The following is a 22,711-nucleotide window of genomic DNA, read 5'->3' on the forward strand; positions in this document are numbered from 1 at the left end:
TAAAAAAAAAAAAAAAAAAAAAAAAAAAAGAGAACAGAGATTTTCACTAGCCACTCGTACGAGATTCTTGTAAACCCATCTCCGTGATGGAACTGTCCCATCCCTCGCGCCCACTCCTCCTGCTTGGCTTTTCCATTCCACACCAAGACCCCCAGGGTTCGAAGGTCACAGACTGGAGCTTTCCCAACTGGGTCCATTTGGGCCATCACAGTACCTTGTCAAGTAGATGAACAGTTGTTGACTAATAGGAGCCTCCAGTGACAGGGAGGAGAGAGGCAAAGGCAGCCTTATTTCAAATTAGTTTAGGCACAATGAAGAGCTGCTGACAGACAGGTGAGAAAGCCCAGCCTCAATTCCCCAGCATTCTAGTGTAAACCATGAGGTTGTCTGCACCCAAGAACAGGACTGGAGGGAGGATGGTGTCGCAGACTGAAACGGGCAAGTGATGAAAACCGCTGAGAGACAATGGAGAGGAGAAGACAGAGAGACTAGGAGCCCTGGAGGAGAAAGCAAGGCCTGACAGATTACTTTAAAGGATTAAAGGGGTCGTTGAGAAGGGATAACATACAGTCCTGGAAAGCAGAGGTGGAGGACTGAGAACCTGGAAGAGAACAGGAAACAAGCCTCTTGTACTGAGCAGGGCCTGGCCCGGGAATGCTCTTGGGATTCTCAGGCATCATGATCACGTAGACCAGTCTTTTTGATAAAATAGAAATTAAACAAAAGATGCTTGACTTGGTCTATGTGGGTTCCTGTAAAAAAAAAAAAAAAAAAAAAAAAAAAGGCATAAAAGTAATAACTTATTCCTCCCGGTTCTGGGGTCTGAGAAGGCCAAGTTGGAGGCAGCAGTGGCTCTCCACCTGGCTGCAGGTTTTCCGGTCCCTAGAGGTGTCTTCTCATTACGGCCTTCCTGGAGGATGGGGAGGCAGCTCTCAGCCTTTCTTCTCTTCCTGCCTGCCTCCCTTTCTTTCTTTCTTTCCTTCTCTCACAGAAATGGAGGTTTGACCAAGAGCCTCCCTCACGCTAGGCAAGTGCTAAAAATGCCAAGTCATTGAACTATCAGCCATTTTTCCACTGGTTTTGTTTTGTTTTTCAAGACACGGTTTCTCTGTGTAGTCCTAAAACTCACTCTGTAGACCAGGCTGGCCTCGAACTCACAGAGACCTGCTTGCCTCTGCCTCCCAAGTGCTGGAATTGAAGGAGTGTGTTACACACGCACATGCACACACACACATACAAGTGCACATATAAACAACAAATTTACGTAAAAACTAACCCATGGGCAGTAATCTGAATTTAAGAGTATCATCCTTATGTTCCAATCACTACCCAAAGTCTTCGACTCCTGCCCTCCCTACCTTGGGATTTTAGCATATAGAAACCTGAATTCCCATTCAGACATTGGCAAACATTCAGATCATAGGAATTCTATTAAATAGAAAGAGTCAGAAGGTCAGAGACTTCTTCCAGTGGTAGTGACCCCAGGCCCACTGACCCCAGAAACACTTCATCAGGTTTGGGAGAACTCTGGCCAAAGAAGGAGCTAATGTATCTGGGAGTCTCTGGGGACTCCTGAAATGATTTAAACATTTTATTGAGGCAACGTTATTATTATCAAATGAGACATGAATCAAAGGGAAATCATACATCCAAAGAGACCAGGCACCTACGATGTTGTCCTGCTGTCTCCATAGCCCCTCTTCTTCCTGTGCCCCAGGGGATGCACTAGATTGAGACTAGGGGTTCTTTATTGTGAACTTTCCATGACCTGAGCTCTGTCCATGTAATGGTACCCCACAGGGCTCTTGGCGCAACATCGCCATGACCTGTTCTGTGTACAGGTGTAACAGACTAGCTCAGAAATGTGAGGCGCAGCTCACCTCTTATTTTATTGGCACGGCGAGTTTTCTCTGTTTTTCTGTTCTTGCTTGGCATACCCCCACTCCCAGGCATGTGCGTTCTCTCTCCAGTACCTGACACTGAGGGAACTTCCGGAAGACGCATCTCTACTTATCGGCAGGGCCTTCAGGCAAGAAGGACTGGCCTCAGCAATGGCCCTGCTCTGACCACCGTGAGCACAGTGTGACCCTGGGGCTGAGGAGTGCTCCTTACAACTCTCTATTACGTACACAGTCCCACGGATACAAGAGAGCTGCTCTCTTTGCGGAGAACATGCTGCCCTGGGAAGACACCAACAGGGCCTGTGTAAGAGCCCACGGAGCAAGGCTAGATCACAGCAAAAATAATGCTGTGACTTATTTGTCACCAAAGACACCTCAGAGCAAGAAGGATCTTGGACTCCATCCAAGTGGGGTATTAGTTACAATGGGACCGAAAGGACCTCCTTTCAAAGTCCCAGTGGCGGTGAGGCAGCTGGTGCCACAGGAACTCTGCCTAGCGCAACGGGGAGTATTAGGGAGAAAGGCTGTCTGTCGGCATAGTTACCAGGTACATAGTGCCTCTCGGGTGTCTCCAGGGAGGGCTCAAGGACCCAGCTCCAGGGACAGTTCAGTAGAGTGGACAGCTAGAGACCAGAACCTCTAGCCCCAGCCCAGCACTAACAGGCTGGCTGACCCCAGAGCAAATCACTTTGTGTGGTTTCTGCCTTTGGAAAGGGGGAGGAGGGAGATAAAATCTGATCTACCTCTTAGAGGCTCAGGTGGTTTCTGTTTTGCTTTTTGTGAAAAGCAATAATAAAAATGATACCAAACTCTGCTGAAAATCAATACAGGCTCTATGCATTTCTAGCAATAACAGTGAGAATTCTCTTCGGGATTGTGGCTTACTTTACCATGATAAAATCACTAGTAAAATTCTAAAAAGTTACCCCTTTGTGCATTTGCCTTCTCTGTAGAAAATGGTTTTCTATTAGGGAAGAGGTACTTCGAGACGTTCATCTGGGCCTCTGTGTATTCCACTCCCCCAGCTGAAAGGCGTTCTCTTTCTCCGGGTTTCCATTTTGGTCATATTTCAGAAATGGTTGAATGCTGGATTCTGAACTCTCACTGAGAAGTGAATTTAAGGAAAATAATGAGATTAGCAGATAAGTAAACAAACATTTTAATTGAGACTCGATCTGCACAAGTATTCGAGCAGTATAGAATTACACAGCTCCATACTCTTCCTTGGCCTGTATGAAACCAAAACCTACAAGGTTATATTAAGCATGCTCACCTTGCTCCACAGGGCCTCAGGGAAGTGTCTGACTATGGCAGTCTGAAGGCATGTGATTGTACAAAACACAATGGCACAAATGAGTGTTGTTCTTGCTTTTACAGAGAGGAAATTTGTTCGGGGGGGGCGTTGAAATGAGTACCAAATTTCAGGCTTTTCCCATCGCTCTCCCACAACAGGGCCCTCACCCAAAGGGTCTCATTGGTCCCTTAGGTAGATGTGTGTTTGTCTCCCTGGGGTGAGGCTTTAAAGCAGCCCTTATGAGAGAGGCTGGACCCTCTTCCTTGGAGTGCTTCTAAGTTGAATACTTCATTGCATTCTTTTTTTTATTTTATTTTTTTTTGTATTTAATACATATTTCATACACTTCCATCTTAAAAGCTTCCTGATTGATTGGCGGCAGGCGGCCAGCACTCTTATCTGACTGGACTGAGTTCCTGCTCTCCACAGCTGCTGAGTCGTTGGTGTCTGCAGCTGTCTGGAGTGGGACCAAGAACATCCAGGAGAGCCAAGGCGCATGGAAGGGGCCGCTCTGTTTTCTCCTCAGCTAGCTCTGAATGTGTTCACTAGACCTGAGAGGCATTCTCCTGTCGACTCCCATCTCTTTTAGATTCTAAGCAATCCTTCCTGCTAGGGATGCGGATACAGCAGAGGTGGCAAAGTGCTTGCTAGGACCTGAGCTCTACTTAGAAAAAAAAAGCTGAGCATGGCAGCATTAGTTTGTAGCCCAGTGCTGGGGAAGCAGGGCTAGACAGGTTGCCGAGATTCACTAGCTAGCCAGCCTAGCCCACTCTGTGAGTTCTAAGGCATTGAGAGACCATGTCTCAAAAAAAAAAAAAAAAATAGAAGAAGATAATCCATAGCTGAGGAATGGCCTCCGTTTGCTCATGTATACACGTGTATACCCACCTGCATCCACATACACCTGATAATACAGAAACACACACACATGCATGCACAATCCTGATATTCATAAAGCAAGTGTGCATTCCCCAGCCCCAGAAGTTCCTTGTCTTCTCAGCTGAAGTGTCTATGAGAGCACACACCTCTGTCTTTCTTCCCATCTCATTGGACTAGTTCACCTTGACAAACACATTGTCATCTCTAACTAATCACATGGGACGGAAGCCCTGCTTCTCAGGCTACCTTTCTCCCATTACAAGGCAAACTCATTCTTCTACCTGCTTCTGCCTCTCTTCCTCAGTGAAAGCATGCAGTGAATTTCCTCACTGTGTATGGTAAGTCCTGAACCAGTATCCTCTCTCAACTGGGTGGCCTGCCTTTATTTCTATATATGCAGCTAACAAGAGTAGATTCGGAGACAAGAAGAGTTTTCACGTTATTAGACCCAGGCAGTATTTGTCTTGTGTGACGAAGTCAGAGTAACATTTGGAGCCTGTCAAAACCTAGGGCCCTCTCCTTGACTCTGTCTCAATGGAGTATATGGCTTCTTGTGGAGTAGGACCGAGTGTGACGAGATGAAGCTTGCCTGTATTCTAACTGAACTTGAAGTTGGTATGGCGTACCTGGTGGAACATAAAGGAAGCAATTAGTGGAGGCAGTTGGGATTCTGTTTTCAGGGAACACTTGGGAGAAAATGATTTAAGAACGAAGATAACACATGTCTCAATTCCCATGCCCTCAAACCTCATTTTAAAGAAGGTAAGCTTTAAGTGGTGTCCCAGGGAATGCTAGGAGCTAATGTCACTAATCTAAAAGCTATTAGTGCAAGGAAATAGCCCAGTGGTTACCAGGCGGTGATATTGCAGGAGCTCTCTGTGGATCCTCACACTGTTGGACTTGGAAAATAAGGTCCACATGTAAAGCTCTCTGCAGAGCCATTGTCAAGATCGCAGGAAGTTTATTGCTGGGTAATATCGAGCCACATTCCTGTGATGTGTACCTGGCTCCATGGAGTGCAGTTGTTTATTAGCCTGGGGGCTCACTCGTCACTCCCACCTCCTCTCTTCTCTTCCCTGTAAATAAAAATGACAAGTCAAGGTTTGGTTAAGAAAATGTTGACACTGGAACATTACAGAAATCTGTTCTTCTCTATTTGAATCCTTGCTCCATCTGTGTAACTATTGTGTGTTGATTGCTTTCTGGGGTTGCACAGCTTCTCATGGTTTGGAATAGTAAATAATGTTGGTTTCCATTTTAGGTGTTACCCTAATACCCTTAACAGTAATGACTTTTATCTCCTTTCCATTATCGTCCCATGAGGCTGGTTGGGCACAGTATGACAGCCAACACACGCCATTGAACTAGTGAGAGAGGAGGAATTAAGGAAGCACATGCTTCGACTTAAGTTACCACTTAGCAGGTTCCTACTAAACCCTGACTTGATATTAGGTGTTCACTGGATGCAGTTTAGACAAATAATCCAGCCATTGGGTAGAATCAGACTTAGTTTCCATTTAGAACTAACAGCAAACTATTATAGTAAGCTTGGCAACACGGAGTGGAGAGAGGTAAGATGTTGTGTTCCTGCCTTAGCATTCTAACTAGCCACGATTTACCTGAGTAGCATGGCCATGTTGCTCACTGTGAACTGTAAACTATCCATAGCGAGATCCAGCACTCTGCTTTCCAAGATGGCAGCCACCAACTGCATGAGGTCAGTGGACTCTTGAAGGGCCCACGCTCTTGGGTCCACAGCAATTTCAAAGACACTATGAGAGAAGACTATAAGCCATCTCAGTAATGTTTAGATTTTCTACAGGTGGATGTGATACAGTGGATTAAATAAAATACATCATTATGCTTAGTTTTATGGGATTATGTTTAAAAATTTAATGTGACTGCTACAAAGTTAAAACTCACACGTGAGGCTCACATGTTATTTTTGTTGAACAGTGCTGGCCCAGAGCTGTCTCTTTGAGTTGGAATGACACAGTCACTCAGTAGATGAGGCTAAGTGACACCAAGCACCCAGCTGTGTCCCCATAGGATGGGGATTCTTTGGGAGGTCCCAAAGGGGAGATGTTTGGCTTACTCTGCCCCTGGGTTAGGAACCTTGTTCTGCAAGAACACTGAAGAATCCCCAGGAGCAATTTCAATGGAAGCATTTTCTCTTCTGAGACCAAATTTCTTTCCTAAACACCACCCGAGGCAACAATGGATTATTGCTTCCTGGAAATCAAACCAGGGCCTCTTTTTCAAAAAGTGTTTCATATTAAAAACAGAAAGACCCAAGAAGGAGACAATAATTACATTTCTAAAAGCTTTTTAGAACAAATGTCTGCTTGTGAGAAATAATTTTTCTATAAATATTTTATCCGTTCTTTATTTTTTTTCTTGTTCTTCAGCTAAGAAGTTCCACATGGTTTGAGCAATGATAATTCTCTTGGGGGAGAGGATCAAAACCCACACTGTTTCACTCCCATGTTTTTCCGCTTCCACAGCTCTGCTTGTGGCTCTCAGATGGAGAGGGCCGATTCTCTGGACAACAAAGTCTGTTGGGAAAGCTACAAGCACATGGTGGTGAGACCATTGTTCAAGGCTCAGTTAGAGGGATACGTGAGTGTGAGTATGGTTTACCTACAGACAGGTGAAAGTTTTAGTATTCAAACTTCTGTCCTGACCTGCCCTTGGGGTCCTGACAGCATATGTCCTCAGCTGCAGCCACTAAGAGCACCTCCTATGCACATTCGTTATGTTCCTTTGTTTTTTTGTTTGATTTTCGAGACAGGGTTTCTCTGTACCTTTTTGGTGCCTGTCCTGGAACTAGCTCTTTTAGACCAGTCTGGCCTCGAACTCACAGAGATCCGCCTGCCTCTGCCTCCCAAGTGCTGGGATTAAAGGCGTGCGCCACCACCGCCCGGCTCCTTATGTTCCCTTTTAAAGGACTCCCTCTCCCTCCCTCCCTTCCCCTCCCTTCACCTCACCCCTTACCCCTCCACCTTACCCTCACTATAATTGTCTGCCCACTTCTCTGCCTCTTCTCTCTCCTCTTCCAATAAACATCCTATGTGAGCCCTGCTGTAAGGCATGACTTCTCTTTGCAGCATTTCTTGTCAATTTTTAAATAAATTGTAATATTGGTGCTACGAGACTTGGCAGACCCTCCTGGTGCTTCCTCCTGCCCACCTGAGACCCTGGAACCCAGTCCACATACGACAGCCGTGCTTCTCCAACTATCAGATCACTGGGCCCCTCCATCCGTCGCCGGCATGATTGATGAGGTCCCTCTTCTCCACCTCTGGCCAATTCCCACGAGTCAGGACTTGTCTCTCGAGTGTGGGTTCTCACCTTTTGGCCTCTTCAAGTCCTGGTACCAGGCACCCGCGGCTCTCTTGGGTTTGGGACCTGTTGCCTGTTCTTTGCATGATGATGCATGGGACAGCCTGTGCCTACTTATTCAATCCTCTCTGTATCCCTGGGATGCTAGGAATTGCAGACTCTTGGCTCTTGTTTCTCTGCCACACTCATGGGAACTGTGTCAACCTTTGCAGTCAGACCTGGTCTCAATACCCCTTAGATATCAATCCAAATGGCTACTTTCCAGCACTCTATATCTCGATATTTTATGGTACCTTTGTAACATTTGCCAGCGATCCGCTAGATGGAAGGAGATATCACCCTTTCACTCTTTCGCTTTCCCCCTCCCCCCTTACAGCAACTCTGTGGCGTACAGCATGTGTGCTTAGTAGCACGGCCCACTGAAAAGTAGTCACTTTACGCCCGGACCCTACCCACCTGCTCCACCCTCCGCAGGTCCGCTCTCTTCCACCTGCAACATATCTGCTTTCTCATTCTCCACGGCTTTTCCTTCCATTCAACACTGGCAATTGGATCTCTGGAGGGGCTACCTGCCTCTGACCATTCCCCTAGATGTGAGGCTTCTTTCTCGACCACAGTCCTCTCCTCACCTTCTGGCTTTTCTCAAAGTCCTGGTACCAGGCAACTGTGTCTCTGTCGGGCTCAAAGCCCCTGTTTTTGTGTGACGATGCACGGGACAGCCCATGCCTACTTAACCTGACCTCTGAATTCCTAAGATGCTAGGCATTGCAGAGTCTTGGGTCTTCTCTGCCTCACTCATGGGAACTGTGTCATTTCTGTACCTCCTCACTCTCATTGGGATGTCTTTTGGGGATCCACTGACCATTCCTTTCAAATCAAATCTGGCCTCAGTTTTGATTTGGATTTGCTTGGATCAGGCAGTTGGAAAACCAAGAAGGAATTCTCCACTTTCTTTTTATCTGTCTGCTGTCCTTCTCCCTTCTCTAAATGTGCTGTCTGTTTGCTGCATCATGCAGGTCAGATGGAGAAGTTCACTTCCTCTTGCTCAGCACACACCAGCTTTCCTTTTCTTTTTATTTATTCAACTCCTGTTTAATTCTTCATTTCTTGTGAGCTCCAAGGAGCTGACTTGGATCCACCTTGAACAGCATTTTTCCATGTTCAAGAGGAGCCCGAGGTTTCCACAGAGCCTAGACAGGGAAGTGAAACAGCCAGATACCCCAGGATGTGGCCAGCACCTCAGCTTTCTCAGGTCCCCCAAAGATGGCTGATGCTGCTCAGGTCATCAGGAAGTAGTCTTAAGAATATGGCATCTTCATCCCTGCCTCACCTGCTACCCCTTTCTAACTCCCTGCTTTTTTACAATAAGAAAAGGGAGAGATTTTAGTATTTAGGCATCTGCACTGACCTGCCCTTGGGGTGCTGACATCCTTCGTGACTATGTGCCTCCTGTGCACACTCGCTACTTTCCCTTTTAAAAGATGGGCTTTTGCCGACCTCCCATCTCTGTCTGTCTGTCTGTCTGTCTGTCTGTCTGTCTCTCTCTCTCTCTCTCTCTCTTTCTTTTTCTTTCTTGCCCTCCACTCTTGTCCCCAGGGACTGGTCTCTGCCTCCTTCTCTGGCCCCTTTTCTGCCCCTTCTCTCTCCTCTTCCAACAAACCTCCTATGTGAGCCCTGTTGTATGGTGTGACTCTTTCCTGTATTTTTAAAACTATAACAGAAAGATATTTAGAAATCTAAGTGGGGAGTCCTTCCTCAGCACCATGAATCCATTAAATGGTTTGAGAAATATTCTCTGAAGGTGCCAGGGACTAGCGTGGGCGCTCCTGTGTGGAAGGAATGCTCTTCACAGATCCTGGTGCCTGGAGACCGTAAGTAGAACAACACTGACAAATGTGTTCTGAATGGCAGACTTCATTTATCAACCCACAAACGAGCAGAGGGTACATGGCTTGACCCCAGTATTTAGTACGGGAAACCGGGGAAGTGATGGAGAGGAGGAGCTGAGGCAGGCCTGGTCGTGGATGTTGACACTGACCCCTGATTGGCCATAGCAGAGTTGTTCGCAAACATTCAGGTGCATGGACAGGTGGATGAACAGAGTAAGAGTCAAGGTTATCTGTGGTGATCAGCGGCCTCCAGGCTGTTCTTTACCTGGGGATTGGGATCATAGCTGGTATGATCCTTTTAAAGAGATATTGACCCAAGATATTGTTTACTATACTTACAAAAGTAGGTTGAGTCCTAGACATTAGGATTTTTTTTTTTTAGATAGCTCATGATGGCTTTGAACTTGTTGTGTAGCTGATGGTGACCTTGAACTTCTGACACTCTTGACTATACATCTTTAGTGCTGGGATTACAGACATGTACCATGATTCCTTGTTTGTGTGATGCTGGGGATTAAACCAAGGGTCTTATGCATAGCAGCCAAGAACTGTACCACCTGAGTTACACACCCAGTTTCTGGAAAACCCTGAAGTAAACACACTTAGCCTTGGAACCCTCAGTTTAGTGCCTTGGCATTAAAAACTGTGTGTGTATATACGTGCGTGTGCGTGTGCGTGTGTGTGTGTATGTGTGTGTGTGTGTGTACGTACATACATTGGAGTAATGGACTCATATTAGTGTGACATGTATCAGGGATTGGGACTTGTCAATTACAGACAGAGTCACTGGATAACACGGCTGAGACTGTAGCTGGGACATTTAATTTTAAGGGGAAAAGTCCATGGGGGTGTATTTTTCTATCTGAGGCATTTGGTGACCCGACATGCTTATTCTGTGTTACAAATCCTCTGTTCCTGTTCGTGCTGCAAGCAAAGCACTGACTGCCTTTGGCCTCACACTGTGGTTTCAAGAATGTGTGCCCGGGGAATAGCCTCAGAAGATGGGGACACTTCTCCCTTCAAACAGGGCAGTCAAGCTTGTTGTCTAAGGGAAGATCACAGTTCCTGTCCTGTGTAACAATTGTGTCCGTAGGTGCCACATACCTGCCTTGACACTGACCTGTAAAAATGGGGACATATGAATCCTGCTTAATAAGGCAAATCCCTCTGGCACCTGCGAGCACTGAGGATAGCAAGCTCTCCTCATCTCTTAGGTTCCATGTTCTTACACAGCATCTGTAAAACTTTGCAGAGAGACTTGCCAGTGTGCAAGAAAGGAAAAGCAAGACATCCTGGGTCTAGCAATGTTTGTCTGTCTGCTTTTGAGACAGGGTCTTGCTGTGTGTGCAGCCCTCGGTGCTCTGGAAGTCCTTATGTAGATCAGACTGGCCTCAAACTCACACAACTCTCCTCGCCTGGGTTAAAGGTGTGCGCCTCAACACCTGGCTAGGCTTTCAGAGGTCCTGCTGGGCTCCATTCAGATTCCTTCTCTGGATTTATGGAGGAGCTGTAGCAGAATCTGAAAGGATTCTGTCATTAAAATCATGTCAGAGAGCCATTGCCCTGTGGATAAGAAAAGACAAAACATGCAAACAAGCAAAACACTGCATTAAGTCGGGTCTTCCCGGGACAGTGAAGGTTAGATGGTAAAGTATAGCTTAAAGATGGTATTTTCATGGATTCATATTATTGATAAATAAGATAAGAAAGGGAATTGGCTGCACATTAAAAGATAGCAAACAACAAAATGGTGTTCTGAAACATATTTGCAAGAGTACACACACAAGCACATATACATAAATACATACTAACACAGAGAGACACAGTAATAAACATACACTATCACACACACACCAACATGGGAGATGGGAATTTACAGAAAACATGGGAGACCAAAACAGGAACAAAACCAATACACCTTGCAAGTTAATGGGAGACCAGAACAGGAAAAATACACTTTGCAGGTTAAGATTCTGTTTGCAGTTAAACAGTTAAGAATAAGTTCCTGTTTGTTCTATGTATGTGAGCAGAAGGTATGTGGGTAGGAAACATGTCAGGATGTATGTTTGTCCCTTCATTGGCTATATGTGGGTTGTACGCAGACAGGAAGTACATCAGGATATATGCTTGCCCTTGATTGGACCTGACAGAAGACACAGTGGTCTTATGGGTGCGCCGTTAGAAGCCTTCACAAAATGTGGCTCATTGCATTTCCTGGGAGCCCTGGAATGGGCCTGGTCAGAGTCGACTAATTTGGTCAGGATTTAATTAAAGCTTGCTTCAAATTCAAAGCATTTAATTAAAGCTGGCTTTAAATTGTAGTAGTGATCTTATTCTCAGCAGGTGGGATTAACAAAACCTCAACTCTTTTGCCTTTATACTGCAGATTATAAAGCAAGAAACATAACAAGAAGGAATCAGGGCCCACTTCCACAGGAAAGAGAATCAGAGAGTAGCAAGTGTTGTCTGGCCTAGTCTGTAACTTTACCGAAGACACACACAAAAGTCTGGCCAGTTCTTCAGATGACACCCACGTGGCCAAAGAGATAGAATCAAGAAGACCTCACAGGCTAAGGTATTTTGTTGTTTTTGTTTTGTTCTTTTTCAATAAAATGCATCCTAATGAAGCTTTGTCCTTTTAATGTGAAGGAACAAAACCCAGTAGAAGATATTCTACTATCTCCATATTTGGGATCAGACACTGGGAAGGGAAGAAGACTTTTCTCTACAATGGTTAGAAGCCTTGAATGGCTACAGGCTTGTGTGTGAGTCTCTGTTGAAAATGATGAACTTCATGATAGAAAGGGGCTAGATTTGATCACTGATAGCAAATAGAGGTTCATAAGGTCTACTTGCATTCACACTGCACATTGGTCACTAAGGAGGCAGGCAGCTTTGGGAACAAACACATGTATCTTTGAAATATCTTTTCATTTTTTAGCTAAGGAGAAAGCTAAAAAGACCCAAAGGTGCTCCTCTCTGCCGTCTTGATGACTCAGTTTATGCACTCCAATATTCCTATGCTCAGTGGTCTCTACTTGGTCATGCCTCGGCATATTTTGGCCATCTTCCCTTTTCGAACTGTGACCTTCAGCTGAGCATGCTCAGGAACACATCATCCCTAAAGGACTTTCTATATATGCATGTGGAGTCTCCTTGATCTGATTTCTTTATTGAGGTCCATAATGGTTTGAAAGAAAATGGCCCCCCACAGGGAAAGAGACTATTAGGAAGTGCGGCCTTGTTGGGGAAGTGTGCCACTGTGGGTGTGGCCTTTGACACAGTTCATTTCCTATTGACTATGGATCAAGTTCTAGAACTCTCAGCCTCTCCTCCAGTACCATATCTGCCTGTAGGCTGCCATGATCTGCCTTGATGATAATGAACTAAGCCTCTGAAACTGTAAGCCAGACCATTATATGTTTTCCTTTATAAGAGTTGCCATGGCTCCCTTTTCCGTCTCCCTCTTGAAGAGGCAGCTTCTGTCTCTCCCTACTTCTTCCCTTCCCCCCTCTGTTTTTCTCTCTCTCTCTCTGCCTCTCTGTGCTCTTCTTCCATTCTCCCCCTCCCTTCCATATCCCACTAAATAAATATCCAACCTCAAAAAAAAAATAGCAACAAAGAAGAGTTGCCATGGTCATGGTGTCTCTTCACAGCAATAGAAACTCTAATTGAGATGAGCTCTAAGATGGCATTGCTATCATGGTAACTTCTGAGCTCCTCTTACCTGCTGCAGGTAATCTGTTTCCTCTAATCTTAGTTTTTGGCTGTACTGTGGGTTTTACTCACCATAATGAGAACCAATTGCATTTGGTTGTGCATACATCTGATTATTTTCAAAGTTTCCTGCTGTTGTATCTTGACTTCATCTACCTTAGCTTATAGACCTCTTCAGCTTCAATATTGTAAATACTGATTTATACCAATAAAAGTGGGTGATAATAACAACTACTTTATGGATTATTATGAGGTTTAAAGAGGATGACATAATCATCATAATAAAACACCACAACAAGCCTCTAAGTATACTTTTTCCTTTTTTTCTTTCTCTTTTTTAAAATTCCCATTTATCACAAAACTACCTTCATTGCTGGTCCTCTATCCTGCTGGCTCAGATCAGAATTCTTCTTGGACCATATTAAAACTGATACATTTACGGATTAGCCAAGAGAAAATGCTGAATATTTAGTTGGATACCTAAGTTTGAAGTTCAAGAGGAAGATGCAGGATGGAGTTATCAACCTATAGAAAATTTGTCAAAAGGCAGAGACTTTGTTGGGTTGAATCTTAGGCTATTAGGACTGAAGCATAAGTAAGAAACACTGAATCTCTTGTAACTTAAGAGTTTAGCTTCTCACCTTTTCATATAGCATTTCATATTGTGGAATGATGATGGTTAGCTTTAATTGCCAACTTGTCGACACTATCCAGAATTAACTTGAAAGAGTCTCTAGGAGGGATTGTCTACATCGGGTTGGTCTATGGGAGATTCTCTTAAGTATTTTGATGTTGGAAGCTCCAGCCCACTGTGGGCAGCACCATTCCCTCGGCAGAAGGTCTTGATCTGTGTCTGAGTAAAGAAATTGAGCTGAGCACAAGCATGCACATTTGTAGTCTTCTGCTTTTGACTGTCAAGATGATGGGACTAGCTGTTTTAAGTTTTTATGGCCTTGACTTTTCTGCTATTATGAACTATAACTTGGAATTGTGATCTCAAATGAATCCTTTCTCTCCTAAATTGCTTTTTGTCAGAATATTTTATCACACCAATAGTAATGAAAATAGGTAGGTATAGAGGCTAGAATCCTCACCCATGTGAAAGAACTCATCAAACAGAAACATGAATTCTCTCAGGCAATAAAATTCATGGTTGTTCCATCCTGAACCAGCCCAGGTGACTAGCAACCAAAAAGGAAAGAGCATTCTTTTAAAGGTAATTTTGCTGGTAAGGCAATCCCTCAGCCTTGTCTCCAAAGACTTCATTAGAATGTGTTCATGATGGTCCTAGTGCCTTGTTAAGAAGGATTCCCAAAGTCTTCTTCAATAATGATGAATGATAGGCACGGCCATGTTAGCATGTTTATAAATAGTTCAAGAGACAACTGATGCTGCACGCTGTTCTTTATTTTTCTTCAGACAGATAAGGAGAGTTAATGGCAATGTAACGTTTTCCAATAACACAAACAAAGTGCCATTATATTTAATGGTAGCCAACTGGAGACTTACTTTACCTTAACTATGCAAAGTACACTTATATAATTTCTTGTATGTACAGTACAGGTTAAGTATCAACCTTAAAAGCAGCCTGTGGATAAAAGTAAGAAAATCTTGGTAACAAAGCTTTCAATACAAAAACACTTATTTGTACATTTACTTTACTTAAAATAACCCCAATATAACTGAAGCCAAAGCAAAGCTTGGTTGAAAACTTAAAAAGATATTATAATAAACAACCCCTCTCTCCAAAGGAAAGTGTCTCCTAAAAGAAACTGAATCTCCCATCAATCCTTCAGATGTTATCTTGGAGGTAAGAATTTAATGAAAAGAGCCAGCTGGAGGGCCCATTGCAGGCTTCCCAAGTGGGTAGGAGCAGGCATTGCTGCATAGCCACATGGACCACAGATTAACATACCCAGGATTTCTGGTAAGCTGGCTTTTCCATCTTCCATGACTGATTTTTTTTTTTTTTTTTTTTGTCTCTTGTACTGAACTCAGAGAATGAAACACTGGCTTCAGGTTATTTTTCTTGGCTATCCATGATGAAGTGCTAATGTACCATTCACCCTCCACCTGTTTTGGTTTTTAGGTGTTCTTTTTGTGTGTGTGTGTGCCTGGTGAGATGCACACTGCACAAGTGTCTATAGATGGAGGATTGAATGAGTCCCTAGGTGAGGCTAAGGGACAGACAGGTACAATCATTTACCTAGTTCAGTCTCACAATACTTTACTTAATTCAATCTTACTAATTCTTTTCCTTATTGTATATAATAAACATGGAGAAACAGATGTCCCTACCAACTGGAAAGCTGTTGTTTAAATATCCCATTGGTTAAAATATCAAACTTCCTGTTTAAACATTCATTAGCCATATCCAACTTGAAACACATGTTATTGCATGGCCATATTAAGTCAGACTTTGAACTATGTCAGTGTCTCTGGAATCTAAATGTACCACACAGCTTTAAAATGATCCCCACTTCTTACAAAAATCCTTCAGAGGAACATAACATTGGCCCCTGTAAAAGTCCCTTGTTCCCCATAGTTTTGGTTTTGCAGAAGACCATCACACCCTGGTCCAAGCAGGGGAATGTTCTACTCACATAAGAATTTCCCCTCCCTCCTACCTCATAACAAATGTCCTTTGTCCCTTTAATAATAATGACATAGGAAAATCCCTGAAAGATTCAAATTGGGCAACAATACAGATCTGATTAGAGCCATCATGAGTCTGACAATGTAGAATTGTATTTCTTAAGAAGTGTGTAACCATATTTGTCTGGGCTGCAATAGACACCATAGAGTAAGATCAAACTAGAACCTCAGTGGCTCCCTAATTTCCTTTGACTGGCTTATATTTCAACCTTTTCCTGTTGTTTTTTTTTCCTGATAGAGCAGGTATGCATTTCTGACCATAAGTGATAAGAAGTATAAAGACACCCACTACCTTCAGAGCATAGCTAGAGCTGGAATTCCCATTCATGAGTTGTGTTAGTCTAGGTTTGATTACAAATATGGACTACTCACAATCCCACCCATTCTATTCAGTGTGGAGGCTGCATGTGTGGCACTGTCCCCATTATCTACATTCACTTCTGATTATTTTAATCCTTCTGGGTTTATACGTATTTTCCAAACCCAGATATCCCCTCCCAAAAAAACAGCAAGGCTCTTAGATGTAATAAATAAGTATTCGCCAGAGGAGAAAAAAGTATGTATGAGTGAAGGCCACACCCAAACATGCAGAGACAAGCGAGCTGGGCAGGATGGAGGGTTTTAGTTGAACTACATGAAAATGCTTCCTCAACTGTGGTTGTCATGGAAATCTCAAGCCTGCACACATGCTCAGGCCCTGAAAATTCTTCCGGGATGAGTGTCTGCATTTCCCATCTTTCTTTCAGAGTGCCTGGGTGAGGCTCCTGGAGCAGTAGAAGGTGTAAGGATGCTCTTCTCAGGAGCCTTCTCTGAGCCTCTCAGCCCAGGTTGGGGAGTGTGTATGTTCTATGTCTGCTTGTCTCTGATGTAGAGGAGATTCCAAATCTTACAGAGAAGTTGAGATTCAGGTGTGAAATCCTTTTTAATATGAAATGAATGGAGATGGCTCTCTGTTGCCTTACTGCAAAATAATCGATACTATTTTTTTTAAAAAGGAGGAAGAAAAAGACCAGCAAGGGTTCTATGTACAACTCTTTTCTTCCAACATGTTTTTAACAAGAAAATGCACCATCAACTACTCTCAGAGCAACCACAATACTGTGGCTGGGGTCACAACACTAGGGTCCAGTGACTGGGTGAATTTGCCATTCAAATCAGAAAACAAAATCCCACACCTGAAGGAATCCTATGACCTTTTTCTTTCTTTCAATATGTGTGTGTGTGTACATATACATTTTTCCCAAATACTCTGCAAATCCCAGTTTGAAGAATAACAACAAAACCAAAAGAGAAACAGTTTTATATTAAAAATGTCTGTGTTCTTCATCACTACTTCTAAAGCAGCTTGAAGGAGCCCGCCACTTGGCGTGTACTGTAAGCTGACTCCATGACGATGCTCTTGGCAGGATAGCAGCACAGGTTTCTCATTCCATAGTCATCATGTGGAGAATGTAAACTGCTCATAGGATACGATTTTGCTTAAAAATGAAAATAACTTGAAAAGTTCTGACCATCCTGATCTCCCAGACCACCTGGGGAGCTTTGCTTTCCTGCCTCAGAGTGATGCTATCCGCCTCTGCATTTCAGGGAGACAGGCCCAGGGCAAGGGGTGGGAGGATTCCTGGTGCATCTATGTTGGAGCAGGCCACACAAAGCACCTCTCTGAAGGCCCAACTGCCATAGCCAGGTTCTAGCTCTTTGCTCTCTTTCCCATCTGGCTTTCCGACTGAATGAACCTCGTGGGTTTAACCAAACATGCATGTAATCCTAGGTAACTTGAGTTAGACGCTGATCACCCAGGGATGAGTAAACCTTGAAGAAACAAGGTCAAATGAACGAGTTGTGTCCATCAGAGTAAGTATGGGGGGAGCAGCTGAGGGGACAGTGAAACCCAGGTTCTCTCAGGCCCCTCGTGTCTCTCAGGCTTAGCCTACATTCTCAGAAATGCTTTTGAAGGATCAAGAGACAAATATCTCAAATGGAAAAATTATCTTTTTTGTTTGTTTTGCTAACAAAAATTCTAGAGGTCGCGACTAAACACAATTTAAACAATGCTGAGATGCACCTATTCTTCTGAAAGCAGCTTCTGAAATATCAACCACAGCAATAAACACTGTATGAAGTACATTCTAAAGTTAATACAGATGAATGATACAGAGAGCGGTAGTGACACAAAGTCCCTCCACAAAGGTCTCCAGGCTAATCCTAAACTCGGGAGAAAAGATGTTTCCCCTTTCATTAGCTGGAGATTTTACTTCTTCTTTCTCTATAACTTCCCAACTTTTTTTTTTTTGCCCCAGGATGTACAGATAATCTTCACATTCCATACATACCTGAAGCCCCCCCCCCCCCCGTCAGGTTTTCAAATAAAACCAAACTACAAAGACGGATAATGTTTTACATGTAACTCCATAGACATAGGCCATTGAATCCTTAGGCCTCGCTGCAGGGCTTCCTTTAGGATCTATGGCCTCCCCACAGTATTTCAGACCCTTTCCTTAGACAGGACAGACCAGGCTAGCAGGTACCCGCAGCTGCCTGGAGGGCCACAGGCTTCTTTTCTGCTGTGGTGGTGTCCCTGCCTCACCACACCCTCTGGCAGGAGAGGCTGGAGCCTGCCTTCTCTCTACCTTGGCAAATGTCCTAGGAAGAGTCATGGATCTCACGCTCCAGATGAGGCAGGGCCCACAGTGAGTCTCACTATTGCTCTTTCTTACTGTGCAATTCTGAGCTTCCAGACATTCACAGCCAAACTGCTCTGTTCCAGCACCCGAGCGAGGCTGAGGAGGGCCAAGGGTCAGTCAGGTCAAGGCCTCACTGGGCCAGGGAGTAGGTTCTGCAGGTGCTGGTCTCCTAAAAGCAGGCACTTGTGGCCGCCTGACGTTCTGGGTGACCCCATTCTTCCTGATGCTGACGAAGTCACCACATGTCCACTTCCTGGAATCTAGAAGCTTCTGTTTCCTACTCAGAGTGAGTATAGGAGGGTGGGTGGGTGTATCCAAAATATATGAATATCTACAATCAGGACTTAAGGTACTGGATGATATCATATAAACTGCTAAAATGCTTCTCGGCACAATTGGTAGCTAAAAAAATAATTTCCTGTGGTTTAAGGGAATTCTCCCATCTCTGTCTTTCAGTGGGGACGTCTCAGTAGGTACCAAGTCCATCTGAAGTCCCCAGTCTTTGTCCTCTGGCTGGGTATGTACCATGTGAATCATACACAAAGTCCGTTCTCCAGTCCAAGGAAGATCAGACTTCCTTGTAGGCAACTACCCCTACGGTATCATAGCCCCCAGGGCCAGTTTATACAGATCACATGGAGACCTTCTCTCCAGCTTCCAGCAGTCAGACTGCAGGCTTCCCCAGCAGTCAGGTTCCTGGGACATTTGTTCTTTAGACGACCAGTCTGGCCAATATGAAAAACAGATCGGTGTCCATAGGTACAGGCCAGCAGGTGGAGCCACAAAGTGGTGCTTGGCAATTCCTGGCAGGGTTTCCAAAGCTTGGAGTTTCAATGGAACTGTCTTAAATAAATAAATCTTTTTTTTTCCTAAATAATGTAAAAAATAAATGATATTTCCTTTGGCAGTAAATAGCTGATTCGACCATTTGCCTGAATGTGTGTGTGTGTGTGTATTTAAGAAAAAAAAAAAATCCCAACTTTGTTTCATGGTACATCATTGATAATGCATATTGTTTCTACTGCTTTTGTGAACCTTTTGCATATTTGTTTGGGGCAGGTCTGTGGACCTCACTTGTGGCCCAGGTAGGCACCCAGAGTGATACAGGCCCCCACCAGGGCCAGGCTGAGCAGGGTCTTCAGAGACAGCCAGGAGAAATCAAACAGGGGCCGCACGCTGGGACCATACAGTTCCACAAAGGCATCCTGCAGCGGGGGAGAGAAAAAGGACAAAGAAAGAGCTTTAGCCACCAGGAGAGCTAGAAGGCCTTCCCACCTGCAGGGCAAGGAGAGAACCTTGTGCCCCCAGCATGCCAGGCAACCTCCAAGTCAGAGGGAATGCAGAACTACGCTTGGAAAGCGGCCACTCAGCGAAGAGGTGTTTCCTGGAAGCCTGTTTGCATGCCAGGTGCTCTGAGACTCTGAGTGTGTAAGATGTAACACAGATTAGACACTCTTGAGCTCTCGTGAAACACGGCTCACCCCAAGTAACCATCACAGAGGGCAATGGATAAGGGAGTGTTCTGGATAAATAAGTCAGTAAAGACACTGGAAAAAATGGGCAGTTTTGCAAATTTTTTTGGTTAGTATGGGCATTCATATAAAGGATAAAGCATAGAACAGGCCACGTCTCCCGCACAGTTTACTGTCTTATTGTATCCTGGGCGCTGTTCTAGATGCCAACGTGTGCCGTTTTATTTGTCCTTCACACCAGCCTTAGGAAGTCATTTTAGTTCTCCCTGCTCAGAAGGTGAGAGTCTTGCCTGCCTCCTGTAACAGGGGCTGTCTGTCACGGGACAACCAAAACTACAGGCTGCAGCCAGAACTACATAGTCAACCTAGCTCACTTCTAGGAATTTGCTTTGGAAAGTCTTCCTGAGGGAGCGGCAGGATAAGGCTCCAGGTCTCGTAGATGTTATAGAATATGTGCAGTAAGTGGTAGAGCCAGGACTGGAACCCAGATCCAAGCCAATGCCCGTCGCTCTACCCTCCCTGGCATGGGTTCTGAATGTGCGCCATCACACCTAGCTTTGCACACAGTGCCGGAGATGAAAAGCTGTTCTTTACGACAGGGCAGCAAGTGCGTTACCAGCTGGGCCACTTCCTCAGTTCTCACGTTGTTTTGAGTCTGACCTACTTTACCCATACGCTATGAGTCTCCTTATCTATGCATCCAGCTCTGAGGATTCTCAAGTAGTCTTCAAGGGCAGGCTAAGGTTGCGATGAGGGAACTGCTCACATTGCTAAATACATATTTACATAGATGCTCCTTGTGAGTGCATGGTATCCTGTATCATACTTTATAAAAAGATTTTTCGTGTTTCAAACTTTAGGAATTATAAGCAATGTTATGGTATACTTTTGCACACGGGTGTTTAGCCATTCATTTTAAAGATAATAAGTTCCTAGAACTCTATTGACAATGCATCAAAGTTGTCACCAGTAATCATGATGAGTCTGTGCTGAACTGTTCTTGCCACCTCATAGTGGCCTTTTGACCAATGGCACTGTTAAAGCTGGCTGTAGTTTAGGGCAGTGGTTCATATGAAGGACCATCTTGTCCTCCAGGGGACAGTTAGTGATGTCTATTTGGTCTTCTTTATTTGAGGCAAAGAAGCTATTGGCGGGTGTCAAGGATGTCAACCTCCCATGGACAGCCTTTACTGGCTCAGAAGAGCAACTCTGAGCCAAATACCAATGGTTCTAGTTTACAGGATGCTCAGACCAAGGACTACAGAACAAACAGCCCCAGGCTAACATCAACGGTGCCAGCCACATTAGCGGGGCCCCAAGCAAACGCGGGGCATCTCTGGGGTGGTGAGATTAATTTTTGCCAGGAGGGGGCGCAAACGGTTTCCTTTGGTTATTCACTGTTGAGTTTTAGAAAAGAGCAAGGGCACAAACGAAGTATGTACAGAGGTCTCTCCGTCACAGCTCAGCTCCCACCCGATGACTCACAGAGAAGCAGCCTTCCCTGTGCATGAGGAGGTAGCACTGACGGGTGGAGGCAGAAGACAGCCGCCAGGCTCAGTGGTCCGCTCCCATCTCTCTCCTAGCCATACGTGTGTGAGCCCTAACGCCTCGTCAGAGACATCCTAGTTCTTCAAGGCATCGTTCCTGGGCTGTTTGTTAACTCAGTTTTCTACTGAGAGGGCCAGGCTGCTCCTTGAATTCCATCAGTTTTCTGTGGCAAAATCTAAAACAAATCAAACTATTGGTTTACGTGACCTTCCTGGTCATACAAACAGCCATCCGGGGAAAGTGATCTCTCCTCTGGGCCCCTCCCTTTCTGGATCTGGGTAAGCCCTTCTTGCCAACAGCCGCAGGAGCATCCCAAGGGCCACAGCCTTCTGAGGGTGAGGTGAGCTAAATTAGTCCCTCCTGGCCCAAAGAGTGGGGGCGGGCTTTGAAGAGCTAAGGTCTAGGAAGACCTCTGAATGTGCAGAAGATCTAGGTGACTCCCCCAGCCCCGAAAAATCTGTCAGTTCCTGGCCTTAAGCATTTACCTCACCCACAGCCACACCATTGGTGGCTATGAAGAGGGACATGTCACTTTAGTTTACCTGTCAGTTCAACAGTGTCCTGGTGTCTGCCCTCCGTGCTGAGCACTGACGGCTCTGCACCAGCCCCACCTGCCCATGCTGTCCTGTGCTTATGGCTACCTGCTCTTGCATGGAAGCTGCTGTACCTCTCCCCAAGGAACCATCCTCAGCTCTGAAGATGGAAGTGACAGTAGCAATGTCTCCTTGTCCCCTATAGATTACTAACTAGTTCATCAGATTGCAGGACAGGGTGGGTGGTGAATCATTTAATCCCTGCAGCTTGCATATGGCCCCTAATCCCCACCCTCTGTAGTTCAAGCATGCAAGGCGGCCCTGTAGGCTCAGGAGAGGCATTTTTAGAGACTCTTGCTTTCTCGAGCATCCTGACTGGGGAGATTTCTGAAGTCTATTTAAACAGCTTGTTATTATTTGTTTAAGTCTGAAAACCATTTTTAAGCTTCATATTTTTTCATTTTATGTAAAATGTTTTTTATGTAAAAAACAAAGGTGCTGGACAGATGGCTCAGAGGTTGACCTTATGCTGCTTCTGCAGAGGACCCAAGCTCCGTTCCCAACACCCAGATTGGGCAGCTCACAACTGACTGCAAATCCAGTTCCAGGAGAGTGATGCCTTTGACCTCTGTGGGGACCTGTAATCATGTGCACATCCCCACCCCCAAATAACATAATTTAAAATAAAATAAATGGTTTCTTTTTTTTAAAGAAGTAGAAAAGAAAATCCAGTCTTTAAATGTGACTCTGGCTACATCTCTGCCAACAGGTCCAGTGTCAAGAGTGGCAAAGCTTCC

The 22,711-nt window shown here is 44.8% G+C and overlaps 1 protein-coding gene across 1 annotated transcript in view; it reads right to left on the bottom strand.

The window, feature by feature from the left end:
* Positions 1-18,056: 18,056 nt before the first annotated feature.
* Positions 18,057-22,711, bottom strand: part of Bcl2 (BCL2 apoptosis regulator) — a 169,359-nt gene continuing 164,704 nt past the window's right edge. The window contains exon 2 of the mRNA XM_057769507.1: positions 18,057-19,566. Within this exon, the coding sequence (XP_057625490.1) occupies positions 19,432-19,566 (135 nt within the window). The 3' untranslated portion in view covers positions 18,057-19,431. The remainder of the gene's footprint in view (positions 19,567-22,711) is intronic.

Source organism: Chionomys nivalis, chromosome 5 (assembly GCF_950005125.1).
Source record: "Chionomys nivalis chromosome 5, mChiNiv1.1, whole genome shotgun sequence".
Lineage (NCBI taxonomy): Eukaryota > Metazoa > Chordata > Mammalia > Rodentia > Cricetidae > Chionomys > Chionomys nivalis.